This window comes from Castanea sativa, chromosome 11, assembly GCF_040712315.1.
Source record: "Castanea sativa cultivar Marrone di Chiusa Pesio chromosome 11, ASM4071231v1".
NCBI classification, from domain to species: Eukaryota; Viridiplantae; Streptophyta; class Magnoliopsida; order Fagales; family Fagaceae; genus Castanea; species Castanea sativa.
Window position 1 is genome coordinate 49,363,499 of NC_134023.1, and position 16,378 is coordinate 49,379,876.

General features: G+C 32.4%; 2 protein-coding genes across 6 annotated transcripts; both read left to right on the forward strand.

Moving 5' to 3' along the window:
• Positions 1-1,171: 1,171 nt before the first annotated feature.
• On the forward strand, positions 1,172-3,779 carry LOC142615217 (MATH domain and coiled-coil domain-containing protein At3g58370-like). The gene is made up of 7 exons (XM_075787923.1): positions 1,172-1,263; positions 2,192-2,318; positions 2,406-2,575; positions 2,663-2,948; positions 3,080-3,240; positions 3,428-3,606; positions 3,651-3,779. Exons 1-6 carry the CDS (start codon positions 1,218-1,220, stop codon positions 3,583-3,585), a joined length of 948 nt encoding a protein of 315 aa, XP_075644038.1. The 5' UTR covers positions 1,172-1,217; the 3' UTR covers positions 3,586-3,606; positions 3,651-3,779.
• A 4,690-nt stretch (positions 3,780-8,469) lies between these two features.
• LOC142617507 (MATH domain and coiled-coil domain-containing protein At3g58370-like) lies at positions 8,470-15,954 on the forward strand. 5 transcript variants are annotated; one of them, XR_012840984.1, is made up of 8 exons: positions 8,470-8,655; positions 9,478-9,604; positions 9,692-9,861; positions 9,949-10,234; positions 10,334-10,494; positions 10,693-10,886; positions 15,266-15,435; positions 15,559-15,954. XR_012840984.1 is itself a non-coding variant. In XM_075790396.1 (7 exons), the coding sequence occupies exons 1-6, from the start codon at positions 8,610-8,612 to the stop codon at positions 10,848-10,850; spliced, it is 948 nt and encodes a 315-aa protein (XP_075646511.1). In that variant the 5' UTR covers positions 8,470-8,609; the 3' UTR covers positions 10,851-10,886; positions 15,559-15,949. The 5 variants fall into 5 exon arrangements, 4 of the variants coding, with proteins under 4 accessions (XP_075646511.1, XP_075646509.1, XP_075646510.1 ...); XM_075790396.1 differs by lacking the exon at positions 15,266-15,435 and having other exon boundaries at positions 15,559-15,949; XM_075790394.1 differs by lacking the exon at positions 15,559-15,954 and having other exon boundaries at positions 15,266-15,474.
• Positions 15,955-16,378: the final 424 nt, after the last annotated feature.

Here is a 16,378-nt window from a genome sequence, read left to right on the forward strand (position 1 = left end):
TAGATATACTTTAAAATACCACAAGGAGCCAACATCAATATCACAAATCCACATATAACCTAATTCAATCAAGAAATTAGAAGAACAATGACAAATTAACCCAACTAAAACTAACCAAAACCCAACCATGATTGATGCAATGTATGATTCAAAAATGAGAAAGATGGATTAGGATTAGCTTAAGATGATGTTTGGAATGGATTTGAGTTGATTTTGAATGAATAAAAGCAAATTTGAATATTGGGAGTAAAAGGGGAAATAACAGATGAGTTGGACAACTGAAAGACAATTTAATTGTTTAAAATAATAGTTGGACTTAATATTTTATTGAAGAAAATATTTTAATTGCCACCAAAAGGGTAAAAAAAACAACAAAAAGACAATTTTTTTTCTTTCTTTCTTTTTAGGGTCATTTGGGTCTTTAGGGTCATTACTCATCGATTGAAATGTTGCAATGGCGAATGCTTTTTCTTTTTTCACGGGTCATAGACAGTCAGGCCAGAATGTGGGGACGCCAACACAAAGTTGTCAAGCACTAATTTTTTTTTTTTACTTTCTTTTTCTATCGTTTTGAGCATTTACATTGAAGTGTGTCATAAACTTAGCAATATGATTCTAAAAAAATACTTTATTTATTTTACTTTTTTATTTTATAATATATTTAACGTAGATCTATATTTTAAGTTATTTGATTAAAATAATATGAAAAATTCATTCAGAGGCCTTCAAGTTTTTATTTATTAAAAAGTAGTGTAAATGCAACAATTTAATAATATATATTTTTTACCTATGTGTTACTGTGCACAAGTAAAAGTAGCTGTACACTTTAGTTATGAAGTCAAAAAATATAGTTTTAGCTTCATCAATATAATCACATTTTAGTATTTGATAGTGCTAAAAATAATAATATAAGGACTATTTAGTAAGATTTTTTAAACAATAATTTTTAATGTTTAAAATACATTATATATATTTTCACATATTTTTTTACCCACATATATTTTTTTATACTTTTTCACTCGCATATATTTCTAAAAAAATATAACCAACGATATTACCGAACGAGATCACAGCTTTTTAACACTACCAATAGCAGTGCTCTAGAGTCTAGACATTTACCTCCGAGTCTCCGACCCTCCAAACGCGCCTTTATTTCCCTCTGTCTTCTAAAAAATTCTGAAAAAGAGGATTTTCAGAAACCAGAAAATTTTGAAGTGATGAAGTCTGGCGACTCTGCTACTACCAACTTCGGCGATGAACTCTGTATGTTCTCTTTTCCCTTCTCTTCACAATTATAAAATTTAAGTCTATTATGCTCTGTTTTTTTCGTTGTTTATTTCATTTCAGTGTTCATAAAAGTACATCATGAATATTATTTATTTTTCCATATGAGTTGTATGAATTTCCCAACTTCTTTTCTAAAAAGAATTAAGCAATTAGAATAAGTTCGATTATTATTATTATTATTTTTTTTGAATCAGTCTGTCGAGCCCGCAAATATTTTGCTGTAGTTGTATGTGATAAACATTAGAATCGTCATAATTGAAGTCGGCATCTCAAATGAGAAGTATATGATAGTCTGTTGCTGGAAAATAGGTTGGTGCTTACTAAGACCTCTCCAAAACCCCGCAAAAATAGAAGCTTTGTGCACTGATCAGGAGGACGTTTTTAGGTCTTTTCTTACTGCTTAATATTTGTAGAAAATGGCTCAAGTTAGGGTTAATAATCACTTTCTAAATGTGTTTTGCACTTCACGAAGAATGTCATGTCCGCATTTAGATTTTATCACTTCAATTAAATCATTGTATTTTCAAGTTGGATGCTTGGGATCCATTTAAGAAAAAGGGTCAAAATGGTCTTTTAAGTATCCATATAAACCTCAAATACTGGGCATTATGGAAGGTGCTGGTCCCACTGGACTAAGAGCTTGAATCCCCCGAAAAAAAGTATGTATGATTCCAAAATATTTTTTGTAGGAGTCTTGATCAAGTAGAGAATATATGTGATAAATTACAAAATGACATCTGCTTGATTTGCATGAACCAGTACTGCATTATTCAATTTAAAATTTCTTTGAGTTCAATGATTCTGCTTTAGGACTGCTTGTTGAAGACATTTCCGATCCCCAATCCATTTGTCATTACCCAATATTTAGAAAATTGCCTTTTAAATATTCCTAATGTATTTGCAGCAATTACAAGATCAAAAAGACATTTACCTCCAAGTCATTACATGCTTAAAATAGAGTCATACTCTATACTGTCCGAGACTGTGGAAAAGTATGAGTCCGGTGTTTTTGAAGCTGGCGGGCACAAATGGTGGACCCTAATGTTCTACCCTCTTAATTATTTTTTCAATAAAAATATAAATGTTTTCTTTGTCAAGAGGTCTGTCTTCTTTTACAGGAGGTTGTCTCTCTATCCAAAAGGAAACAAAAAAATGAATGGGACGGGTCATATATCTCTTTACTTAGCAATTGTAGAGACAGAAAATCTTCCTCTTGGTTGGGAGATTTATGTCAACTTCAAATTGTTCTTGTTTGATCAGATTCAGGACAAGTACTTGACCACTCATGGTTTGATCTCTCATAATTGATGCAATTAAATATGCATGTATGTATAATGGTTTCGTAAATTTATTTTCTATATCTTCTTTTGTCCAGATGCTGATGATAGTTCAATTAAAAGATTTCATGACATGAAGACTGAATGGGGCTTTACCAAATTTCTTCCCTTGGATACTTTCAATGATATTTCTCATGGATACCTTGTCAATGATTGTTGCCTATTTGGTGTCGAGGTTTTTGTTCATAAACATAGTGCCAAATTGGAGTGTGTTTCCATAACAAAAAAACCTGATAATTGTACTTTGACTTGGAAGATTGAAAACTTCTCGGCACTAGACGAAGAATCTTATTCTCAAGAATTCACTGTTGCAGATTCACAATGGTACTTTTTTTTTTGGATAAACAATTCACAATGGTACTTTTATTACTGGAAGTTGCACTTTTATTGTTATTAAAAGGAAAGTTAATTTTTATGTTTATCGGCATTATTTTTAATTCTTTTTCTTAATCCAGGAAGATACTGGTTTATCCCAAAGGAAATTCTAATGGAAAAGCCAAAGCGATTTCTGTCTACCTCTGCTCATGTAATTGTCTTCTATCGGATCTCAAATATTTTGCAAAATTCAAGCTGCGAATAAGGGACCAAATCAACAAAAATCATGTAGAAAACACAGGTAAATCAAATATTTTAATTTCAAATGTTGGGGAAATATAGGCTCCGGTGGGGGTTTTGTTTCTCAATTTGCTTAATATTCTACCAGAGCTATGGTTAAACCTGAGTTTCCTCATTATGTATGTGTTTCCTGTTCTCCTTCACTTGTTTTGTTCCATTGTAAACTTTGTTTCGTTCTCTTTTTTCAGCTAAACATTGGTTTTCTAAATCATTGAAAGCCTGGGGCTTTTCGAAATTTTTGCTTCTAGAGAATGTCAATGATGCATCGAAGGGTTTTCTGGTGAATGACACTTTAATTGTGGAAGCAGAAATTATGGCTGTGTCTAACATTAAGCTGTTCGCATAGTGATGGTGCCTACTATTTTTCTTGGAACCGCATTTGGTAAGATAGGGAGATTTTCTTTTTTCTTTTTGGAGACTGGGAGATTATCCTTATTGCAGTTGTAGAGATAATATCAAACTTGGAATAACTTATATATTTGTCATGGTTATCATAGATTGTGCATATTATGTTAAACGAATGTTCTGACTAATCTCTTTAGCTCCTAGTGTTTTGCATGCATATATATATATATATATATATAGAAGGTTTATTTATTTATTTATAGTTAGTTGTAGAAGGCAAAATCCGAGTAACTCGGGGCAAGTGTAGGCCGTGGTTGTGCTTGCAAAAATTCAGAAAGTGAGTCCTGAGCTTGCTTGTAGACTGAGTTAATGGGAAAGACCTGAGATGAATCTAAAGCTTGTTCCTTCTAAACCAGATCATCCATGAAATCATAGATAAAAGATCAACGTTGTCCTGGATTCCGTAACATAATGGACTAACTTTGAAAAGCTATCAAAAATATCATTCAAACGAAAATCCCAGTGGGAATCTCTTCTCCAAACCTCTTAAATACCTGGGCAGGACCACAACGCGTGGAGGGCATCTTCCAGATCGCGATGGCACACGCCACAGGTTGGATCATCAAACACAGTTCGGTGAGCAAGGCTAGCCTTTGTGGGAATAGCATTTTTGCAGGCTCTCCAAATAAAATTTCTAACTTTAGCCGGAGTTGATGAGCCCCAAATATTCTTCCAGAAAATTCCTGTTTGTCCTGTGATTGCAGAATTGGGTTGTAGCTGATGAGATTTAACAGAATAGAAGGTCTTTAGCAGTTGGGAAATTACTTTCAGCAATACTTGGTAAATTGTAGTGCTTTTTCCTATAAGTTCTGAATTTCAATTTTAAACTTCAAAATTGCTTTCAGCTTTAAGTTCCCAGTTAAAATTCTTTAGCCAAATTGCAAAAACGTTGGCAATTAGAGTTTTAACCCCTTAAAACACTTCTTGACCCCTCCAAAAGCAAACCAGACAAAGCCTAAATATTGTATATATTCTAAAAGGAAATCAAAGTATATAGATAATGTCTTGAAAAACTTTGGTATGGTGTCAAATTTTAATACTTGGGCATTTCTTTCAATTTATTCTTAAGTAATCAAGGTGTCTATTTAAAAGACCCCCCACCCCACTCATCACCGCGGACCAGCAAACCCATCAAAACCCATCGAGCCATAGTGACAACTTTGACCCACCTAAGGCCTAATTCGAGAGCCATAGTGACAACTTTGACCCACCTAAGGCCTAATTGGGGCTAGAGACCCAATACGAGGCACAACAGCAGATCTCTCACTCATCAAGACTGGCAACCGCGGACCCATGGCCATCTCGCAACACTATCGACAAATCCATGACCTCTAGCCATGTTGACTACTTTTGGGACAAATACCTTTTAATCTACAGTAAGCATAAAAAACAAAACACCCTCTATATTTTAAGTTATATGTTTTGGAAATCAATTTATTTATTTATTTTGTAACTTATACTCATTTCTTAACATTTTTTGGAATTAAATTTATTTTATGTTTTATATTTTAATCTTTTCCTCTTTTAGCTAAATCTCTGTTTGTCACTTTTAGAGTATTTACATTGTCTCCTCAAATATTTAGCTAAATTAATCCCAAAAAAATTTATTTTTGCTTGTTTAGCTATGTATTATTTTCATACTCATACATCAGTCTCAATATTTTATCAAGATTAAAATTTTATTATAGTGAGAATAGAAACTTACTACATGTAAAGATGAAACTATCCTCTTTAAAAACTTTAATTAATTTAGTGAGGTTGATGCGTTCTTATTTGGGTTGAGTTTAAATATTTTTTTGTTAAAATATTAAATTGGTGAAACTTATGTAAATGCCCCATACGATACACAATTGTTCTTCTTAATTGGCTATAGAAAATTTTCTTTAAAAGAAAAAAAAAAAGGTGGCTCTAGAAAATAGTGAACATTATTATATATGTCAATCACTAATCTCGCTTGAAAAATGTACCATTATTTTTATATGTATCTACAAATTTAACTGGATAGCCTTGTTCCCCTTCACCTCCAAGTTCAAACCAAAGACTATTCAGTTTGTTTAACTTTAGAGTATGTTTGTTTGGAGGTAAAATATGGTGGATGGAAAATTTTAGAGAGAAAATGAAGAGGCAAAATATTTTAGAGGGAGTTTGATTAGGAGGGAGAGAGGAACAAAATATGGTGGAGCTTGGGTGTGTTTTCTCCCTAGGCTTACCAAAATATTTTCTCCTTAAAATGGGGAGAAAATTATGAAAGATAGTGTGATTTGTTATATGGACAAAAATGCCCCTGTTGCTTTCCAGGGCAACGTTGGCTTTTTCTTTAATTTTTTTTTTTATAATCTTTTGCTTTCCTGCGACGCTTTGCGCATTTTTTATTTTTATTCTTTTGATTTCTTGGGGCGTGGGATGACAGTGATTTGTTCTCTTTTTGTTTGTTTTTTTTCTTGTTTAACTAGACGTAATCTTGTTTTTTATATGATTTTTATATTTTAATAAATTTGGGTGATTTCTTTTTCTTTTTCTTTTTTGCTTGTTTGTTACTTTTTTTTTTTTTTTAATTGGGCATTATTTTTTAACAAGAGTATGTAAGTAAATTTATATAAACTAATTTTTTTCCATTTATTCACTTTTTCACTCTCAACCAAACAAAAAGGAAGGAAATTAAAATATTTTCTATCATCCAACTTTTCTCATCTTGCCAACGTTTTCTATCCTCTCACTTTTCCACTCTTTCGACCAAAGACCAAACAGACACTTAAAGTGCATTGCATTGTTGCGAATTGCAGAGTATAAATGCACTTTGATTTCCCATGATTTGTTTAGTGCTTTGGATTGTTCCAAGGTATACATGACCTTTGATTTCCCTCTATAAATATAGCCATGGTAATTGATATAAAAGTTCTTTGCATTGTTGCTAGGTACACATGCCGTTTGATTTCCTTTGATTTCTATCTATAAATACATGTCTTACATTGTTATTTTTTGCTCATATTAGTTCAATATATTGTTATCTTGTTATAAAAGGTAGTTCCAGTAACCAAACTCTTCAGTAATGGGCGGTTCTTCTATCAACCAGAATGAACTCTGTACATTCACTTTCCCTCAAAAGTTATTTCGTTTCTTATTTATCCATTTTTATGTTCATATAAAGTATATATTATTTTCTATGATTAAAAAAAAGTCCACCATATTTTCTAGCGTACAAGGTACAAGTACTTATGGTTACGGTGGACTTTTTGATGACATTAGATTCTGAAGGTAAGAAAAGGACTCATAAATGCCAATACCCCATTCCAAAGGACCCAATCCCATCGAACATAGGGATATTATTTCAAATCTAAACCTTTTATTATTATTATTATTATTATTATTATTATTTTCTATAGTAGATAGAGATGATTGAATTTCACTTTTCTAAAAAATTGAGCTAGTAGAACATGCAATTCCATTCAATATGTCGTTTGCTAAGTTGTATATACTGAATCGTGAACACATTGGAATCGTGATTGGATTTGGCTTCTCAAATGAAATGCAGAAGATTTGTGTTTATCTAATGATTGCCTCTTTATTGTACCTACTGTATTTCAGCAGTCACAAGATCAGTAAGACATTTTCCGCCAACTCATTTCTTAAGATAAAATCAACAATCATTAGATAAACACAAATCTTCAGATAAACACAAATCTTCTGCGTGTGAGAGTGGATTAGGATTAGCTTAAGATGACGTTTGGAATGGATTTGAGTTGATTTTGAATGAATAAAAGCAAATTTGAATATTGGGAGTAAAAGGGGAGATAACAGATGAGTTGGACAACTGAAAGACAATTTAATTGTTTAAAATAATAGTTGGACATAAAATTTTATTGAAGAAAAATATATATATATATATATATATATATTTATACAAAATAAAATTATACTTTAGCCTAATCTAAGTGTATATGTATGTGAAACTTCCTCTTGGAGACTTGAAACCGACTCTTGCCCCCACACCCTACAAGCACTTGTACTTGTAGAGTGACCATCGCACTAAGGTCGTGCGGTATTGAAGAAAATATTTTAATAGCCAACAAAAGGAAAAAAAAAAAAAAACAACAACAACAAAAAGACAATTTTTTTTTCTTTCTTTCTTTTTAGGGCCGTTTGGGTCACTTGGAGTGTTTGACAAGCAAATTTAAACACGTTTTTACATATTTTAAATAATATTATACATTTTTTTACACACTTTTTTATTCACACGTATATTAAAAACAGCCAAACAACTTATATAAAACTATTCTCACACACAGCCCCTCTAATTCTTCAGTTGAAGTGTTGCCTTGGGGAATGTTTTTTCTTTTTTCACTGGTCGTGAACAGTCAGTCCAGATTGTGGGGGACGCCAACACAAAGTTGTCAAGCACTATTTTTTTTTTTACTTACTTTTTCTATCCTTTTGACCATTCACATTGGTAGATCCATCAATTTAGTAACATGAATCTATAAAAAAAATACTTCCTTTATTTCAGCTTCTTACTTTATAACATATCCAACATTAATATATCTATACTTTTAGTTACTTGATTAAAATAATATAAAAAATTTATTAAAAAACAGTGTGAACACAACCAAAAGAAATTTTTTTTATTAAAAAGCAGTGTGGACACAACAATTTAAAATATGTATATATTTTTTTTAAACATATAAGCTACAGTTTACAACCAAAAGTAACCATGCACTGTAACTATAGAGCCAAAAAATATAATTTTGGCTCTACCAATATAGTTTCATTTTGATATTTGGTGATGCTAAAAAACTAAAAATAGCAACATAGATTTTAGTACCACCAATACCAGTGCTTTTAGACATTTACCTCCGACCCCCCAAACGCGCCTTTATTTCCCTCTATCTTCTATATATAAAGAGGGATGCAAACTATCAATATTTTTCTCAAAAAGAGGATTTCCAGAAACCAGAAAATTTTGAAGTGATGAAGTCTGGCGACTCTGCTACTACCAACTTCTGCGATGAACTCTGTCTGTTCTCTTTTCCCTCCTCTTCACAATTTTAAAAAATTTGAGGCTATTATGCTCTGTTTCTTTGTTGTTTATTTCATTTCAGTGTTCATAAAAGTACATCATGAATATTATTTATTTTTCCATATGAGTTATATGAATTTCCCAACCGATTATTCAGCGTGATTCTTAAAAACATCGGGGTGGATTCTCAAAAATAGACAAAAAAACAAAAAAAAAAGAGTCAAAATGGTCTTTTAGGTATCCATATAGAGGGGAAAAAAGGTTTTCATGTAACAGGTCTGCAGTTGTCAATTTATGATCCCAAAATATTTTATGTTTATCTGTATGATATTTCCAAACTTAAAATTAGATTCTATTACTGTGCTTCAATTAAATCATTGTATTTCAAGTTGGATAATTGAAAATCATTAAAGAAAAAGAGTCAAAATGGTCTTATTATTATTATTATCTTTTGCTATGTAAAAATGGAGGGGTGGGGGGGAGATGGTGGGGGTTGGGTTTAAACCTCAAGTACTGGGCATTATAGAGGGTGCTGGTACCACTGGACTAACAGCTTGAATCCCCCAAAAAGAAGTATGCATGACTCCAAAATACTTTTTGTAGGATTCTTGATCAAGTAGAGAATATATGTGATAGATTACAAAATGACATCTGCTGCATTTGCATGAACCAGTACTGCATTGTTCATTTTAAAATTTCTTTGAGTTCATTGATTCTGCTTTAGTACTGCTTGGTTGAAAACATTTCCGAACCCCAATCTATATGTCATTAACCAATATTTAGAAGATTGCCTTTTGAATATTCCTAATGTATTTGCAGCAATCACAAGATCAAAAAGACATTTACCTCCAACACATTACATGCTTAAAATAGAGTCATTCTCTATACTGTCCGAGACTGCGGAAAAGTATGAGTCCGGTGTTTTTGAAGCTGGTGGGCACAAATGGTGGACTCTAATGCTCTACCTTCTTAATTATTTTTTCAATTAAAATATAAATGTTTTCTTTTTCAAGAGGTCTGTCTTCTTTTACAGGAGGTTGTCTCTCTATCCAAAAGGAAACAAAAAAATGAATGGGACTGGTCATATCTCCCTTTACTTAGCAATTGTAGAGACAGAAAATCTTCCTCTTGGTTGGGAGATTTATGTCAACTTCAAATTGTTCGTGTTTGATCAGATTCGGGACAAGTACTTGACCATTCATGGTTTGCTCTCTCATAATTGATGCAAATAAATATGCATGTATGTGTAATGGTTTCGTAAATTTATTTCCTATATCATCTTTTGTCCAGATGCTGATGATAGTTCAATTCAAAGATTTCATGACATGAAGACTGAATGGGGCTTTACCAAATTTCTTCCCTTGGATACTTTCAATGATGTTTCCCATGGATACCTTGTCAATGATTGTTGCCTATTTGGTGTCGAGGTTTTTGTTCATAAACATAGTGGCAAACTGGAGTGTGTTTCCATGACAAAAAAACCTGATAATTGTACTTTGACTTGGAAGATTGAAAACTTCTCGGCACTAGATGAAGAATCCTATTCTCAAAAATTCACTGTTGCAGATTCACAATGGTATTTTTATTACTGGAAGTTGCACTTTTATTGTAATTAAAAGGAAAGTTAAATTTTTTGTTTATCAGCATTGTTTTTAATTCTTTTTGCTGAATCCAGGAAGATACTGGTTTATCCAAAAGGAAATTCTATTGGAAAAGCCAAAGCGATTTCTGTCTACCTCTGCTCATGTAGTTGTCTTCTATCAGATCTCAAATATTTTGCAGAATTCAAACTGCGAATAAGGGACCAAATCAACAAAAATCATGTAGAAAACACAGGTAAATCAAATATTTTAACCATATTTTCATTTCAAATGTTGGGGAAATATAGGCTCCAGTGGAGGTTTTGTTTTTCAATTTGCTTAATATCCTACCAGAGCTATGGTTAAACCTGAGTTTCCTCATTATGTATCTGTTTCCTGTTCTCCTTCACTTGTTTTGTTCCACTGTAAACTTTGTTTTGTTCTCTTTTTTCAGCTAAACATTGGTTTTCTAAATCATTGAAAGACTGGGGCTTTTCGCAATTTTTGCTTCTAGAGAATCTCAATGATGCATCAAAGGGTTTTCTGGTGAATGACACTTTAATTGTGGAAGCAGAAATTATGGCTGTGTCTAACATTAAGCTGATTGCATAGTGATGGTGCCTACCATTTTTCTTGGAACCGCATTTGGTAAGATAGGGAGATTTTTTTTTTTCTTTTTGGTGAATGGAAGATTATCCTTATTGCAGTTGTAGAGATAATATCAAATTTGGATTAACTTACATATTTGTCATGGTTATCGTAGACTGTGCATGTTATGTTACATGAATGTTCTTACTAATCTCTTTAGCTCCTAGTGTTTTGCATGCGTATATATACACGGAAGGGTACCTATCAAAAATATATAGTGAAGGTTTTTTTTTTTTTGGGTTAGTTGTAGAAGGCAAAATCCAGGTAACTCAGGGCAAGTGTAGGCCGTGGTTGTGCTTGCAAAAATTCAGAAAGTGAGTCCTGAGCTTGCTTGTAGACTGAGTTAATGGGGAAGACCTGAGATGAATTCCAAAGCTTGCTCCTTCTAAACCAGATCGTCCATGAAATCATAGCAAAAAGATCAACGTTGTCCTGGATTCCATAACATAATGGACTAACTTTGAAAAGCTATCAAAAATAACATTTAAACAAAAGTCCCACTGGGAATCTCTTCTCCCAACCTCTTAAATACCTGGGCAAGACCACAATGCGTGGAGGGCATCTTCTGTATCGGGATGGCATATGTCACGGGTTTGATCATCAAACACAGTTCGGTGAGCAAGGCTAGCCTTTGTGGGAATAGCATTTTTGCAGGCTCTCCAAATAAAATTTCTAACCTTAGCTGGAGTTGATAAGCCCAAAATATTCTTCCAGAAAATTCCTGTTTGTCCTGTGATTGCAGAATTGGGTTGTAGCTGATGAGATTTACTTTTAACTTTTAGGGAACTGATAACCCGATTTAACAGAATAGAAGGTCTTTAGCAGTTGGAAAATTACTTTCAGCAATACTTGGTGAATTGTAGTGCCTTTTCCTAGAAGTACTGAATTTCAATTTTAAACTTCAAAATTGCTTTCAGCTTTAAGTTCCCTGTTAAAATTCTCTAGCCAAATTGCAAAAACGTTGGCAATTAGAGTTTTAACCCCTTAAACACTTCTTGACCCCTCCAAAAGCAAACCAGACAAAGCCTAAATATTGTATATATTCTAAAAGGAAATCAAAGTATATAGATAATGTCCTGAAAAACTTTGGTATGGTGTCAAATTTTAGTACTTGTGTATTTCTTTATTTTCTCAATTTATTCTTAAGTAATCAAGCTGTCTATTTAAAAGACCCCCCCACCCCACTCATCACCGCGGACCAGCAAACCCATCAAGACCCATCGAGAGCCATAGTTACACTTTGACCCACCTAAGGCCGAATTGGGGCTAGAGAGCCAATGCGAGACACAACAGCAGATCTCTCGCTCTCCCTCTTCAAGACTGGCAACAACGGACCCATGGCCATCTCGCAACACCATGACAAATCCATGACCTCTAGCCATATTGACTACTTTGGGACAAATATCTTTTAATCAACAGTAAGCATAAAAAACAAAACACCCTCTATATCTTTCTTAACATTTTTCGGGATTAAATTTATTTTATGTTTTATATTTTAATCATTTCCTTTTTAAACTAAATCTCTGTTTGTCACTTTTAGAGTATTCATATCAGTCTCCTCAAATATTTAGCTAAATTAATCCAAATTTTTTTTTACTTTTGCTTGTTAAGCTATCTATTATTTTCATACTCATACATCAGCCTCAATATTTTATCAACATTAAGATTTAATATAGTGAGGACAGAGGCTTACTTTTTCTTTTTCTTTTTTTATACACGATAGAATTTCTACTCTAGTCTAATCTAAGTGTATATGTATGTAAAACTCTCTCCTGGAGGCTTACTACATGTAAAGATGAGATTATCCTCTTTAAAAACTTTAATTAATTTAGTGAGGTTGATGCATTCTTATTTGGGTTGAGTTTAAATAATTTTTGCTAAAATATTAAATTGGTAAAACTAATATAAATGCCCCTTACAATACACAATTGTCCTTAAGTGGCTATAGAAAATTTTCTTTAAAAAAAAAAAAAAAAATTGGCTCTAGAAAATAGTGAGCATTATTATATATGCCAATCACTAATTTGACCTGAAAAATGTAACATTATTTTTCTATGTATCTACAAATTTAATTGGATAGCCTTGTTCCCCTTCACCTCCAAGTTCAAACCAAAAACTATTCAATGTGTTTGATCTTAGGGTATGCTTGTTTGGAGGTGAAATAGGGTAGATGAAAAATTTTAGAGAGAAAAAAATGAGGGAAAACTTTTTAGAGGAAGTTTGATTGGAAAGGGGAGAGGAAAAAAATGTGGTGGGGCCGGGGTGTGTTTTCTCCCCAAACTCACCAAAATATTCTCCCCAAAATGGGGAGAAAATTGGGAAAGAGAGTATTTTTTATATGGACAAAAATGCCCCCAGTTGCTTTCCAGGGCAACATTGGCTTTTTTTTTCTTTCTTTCTTTTTATTTTTATTTTTATTTTTTTATTTTAATCTTTTGCTTTCTTGCGATACTTTGCTTTTTCCTTTTTTTTTTTTTTTTTTTTAATTTCTTTTGATTTCTTGGGGCATGGGGTGACAATGGTTTGTTTTCTTTTTGTTATATTTTTTTTCTTGTTTAACTAGACGTGGTTTATTTTTTTCTTGATGTGATTTTTATTTTTCAATAAATTTGGGTGGTTGCTTTTTCTCTTTATTATTATTTTTTTTCTTGTTTGTCACTTTTTTTTTTTGGGTTTTAATTGGGCATTATTTTTTAACAAGAGTATGTGAGTAAATTTATACAAACTAATTTTTTCCATCCATCCACTTTTTCACTCCCAACCAAACAACAAGGAAGGAAATTAAAATATTTTCTATTATCCAACTTTTTCATCCTCTCATCATTTTCTATTCTCTCATTTTTCCATTCTTCCAGCCAAACAGACCCTTATGTGGCGTTTGGTACGGGGAATCTACATTACTCCTGGCATCTAGATTCCCAGGAATGTGATTCTTAGGAATGTGATTCCTAGGAATGTAGCTATTCCTATGTTTGGTTTCATTGGGAGATTCCCAGGAATGTGAGATGATAATGTTTGGTGTATTCCCAGGAATCTTAAATGAATTATTTGTTTTTCCCATTTTGTCCTTAGATTTGAATGTGAAGTACCAAGCCCATTAAAAAAAAAATCTTCCTTTAAATAAATAATGAAAAAATATATATAAACTATTAATTAGTCCTTTAAAAAAATATCTTACTCTAAATAGATAGATAAAAAACATTATATAAACTATCAATTAGCAACACATTCATTAAAACTGTGATCTAACATTTCAAAATGACAATAACTATTAGCAGAGTTATTTATCCTGTTTATGTTGTTTTGGCGGGAAAAGATAAAGACAAGAGAGAAGATATTGATAATTTGTTTTATAGTTTATCTTAATTGCTTAAATGATAAGAAAAAATGGTTAAAATTGTCAATTTATAAAAAATACAATTTCTTTTAAGTTTGGGAATCTGGATTCCCACCTGTTTTAAAGGGAATCCACATTCCTACTGAGAGGGGTTTAAGGATTCCCCTGGCATCTGATTCCCTAACGTAATTTGCAACCAAACATAGAAATCTTTAAACATTCCTGGGAATCCTAAAATATTACCCCATACCAAAAGCCACCTTAAGGTGCATTGCATTGTTGCAGATTGCGGAGTATAAATGCACTTTGATTTCCCATGATTTGTTTAGTGCTTTGGACTGTTCCAAGGTACACATGAACTTTGATTTCCTTTGATTTCTATCTATAAATACATGTCTTACATTGTTATTTTTTGCTCATATTAGTTCTATTTATTGTTATCTTGTTATAAAAGATAGTTCCAGTAACCGAACTCTTCAGTAATGGGCGGTTCTTCTATCAACCAGAATGAACTCTGAATGTTCACTTTCCCTCAAAAGTTATTTCAACTTTCTTATTTATTCATTTTTATGTTCATATAAAGTATATATTATTTTCTATGATTAAAAAAAAAGTACACCATATTTTCTAGTGTACAAGGTACAAGTACTTATGTTTATGGTGGACTTTTTGATGACATTAGATTCTGAAGGTAAGAAAAGGACTCATAAATGCCAATACCCCATTCCAAAGGACCCAATCCCATCGAACATAGGGATATTATTTCAAATCTAAACCTTTTATTATTATTATTATTATTGTTGTTGTTGTTGTTGTTGTTGTTGTTGTTATTTTCTATAGTAGATATAGATGATTGAATTTCACTTTTCTAAAAAATTGAGCTAGTAGAACATGCAATTCCATTCAACATGTCGTTTGCTAAGTTGTATATACTAAACCGTGAAAACTTTGGAATCGTGATTGGATTTGGCTTCTCAAATGAAATGCAGAACATTTGTGTTTATCTAATGATTGCCTCTTTATTGCACACACTGTGTTTCAGCAATCACAAGCTCAATAAGACATTTTCCACCAACTCATTTCTTACTTAAGATAGAATCGTATGCTACTATGCTTTATCGTCCGAGGCTGTGCTGGAAAAGTATGAGTCCGGCGTTTTTGAATCTTGCGGTCATCAATGGTGGACTTATCATCCGAGGCTGTGCTGGAAAAGTATGAGTCTGGTGTTTTTGAATCTTGCGGTCATCAATGGTGGCCTCTAACGCTATACCTTCATCAATGTTCGTTACATTAAATTATTGTTTGCTTTTTCAATTTATCTGTCTTCTTTTCCAGGAGGCTGTCTCTCTATCCAAAAGGAAAGGATAAAATGAATGAAATTGGTCACATCTCCTTTTTCTTGGCAATTGCGGTGATCGAAAAACTTCACCTCGGTTAGGAGGTTAATGCCAGCTTCAAGTTCTTTGTGAATGATCAGATATGGGACAAGTACTTGATCATCCAAGGTTTGTACTCTCCCAATAAACATGCATGCGTAATTTATTATTTTTAATGATTATATTATTATTCTTTTGTGTACATATAAATGCTGATGAGACAATTAGAAGATTTCATGACATAAAGACTGAATGGGGCCTTGACAAAGTTCTTCCCCTTCACACTTTCAATTATGCGTTTCATGGATACCTTGTAAATGATTGTTGCGTATTTGGTGTAGAGGTTTTTGTTTATGAGCGTAGTCGCAATTCGCAAACGAGAGTTTGTTTCCATGATTAAAGAACCTGCAAACCGTACGTTTACTTGGAGGACTGAACACCTTTCAAAATTGGATAAAAAGTTCTACTCTTCTCAAGAATTCACGGTTGAAGGTTTAAAATGATATTATTATTAAAAAAATACTGACAAATGCCCTTAGAATAATGATTAATAATTTATTTTTTTAAAAAATTATGTTAACAGTTTTTTCATTTTTCATAAAAGTGGTGTCAAAATTTTTCTAAAATAAATTGTTAACCATTGCCTTAAGGGTACCCGTTAGCATGACCCTTATTATTAATATTATTGTTGGAAGTTGCACTTTTATGTGTTATAAAAAGGGAAGCTAATTATACTAGACTGGACTTGTAAGCTATTGTTTCCAACTCTTTTCATTGAA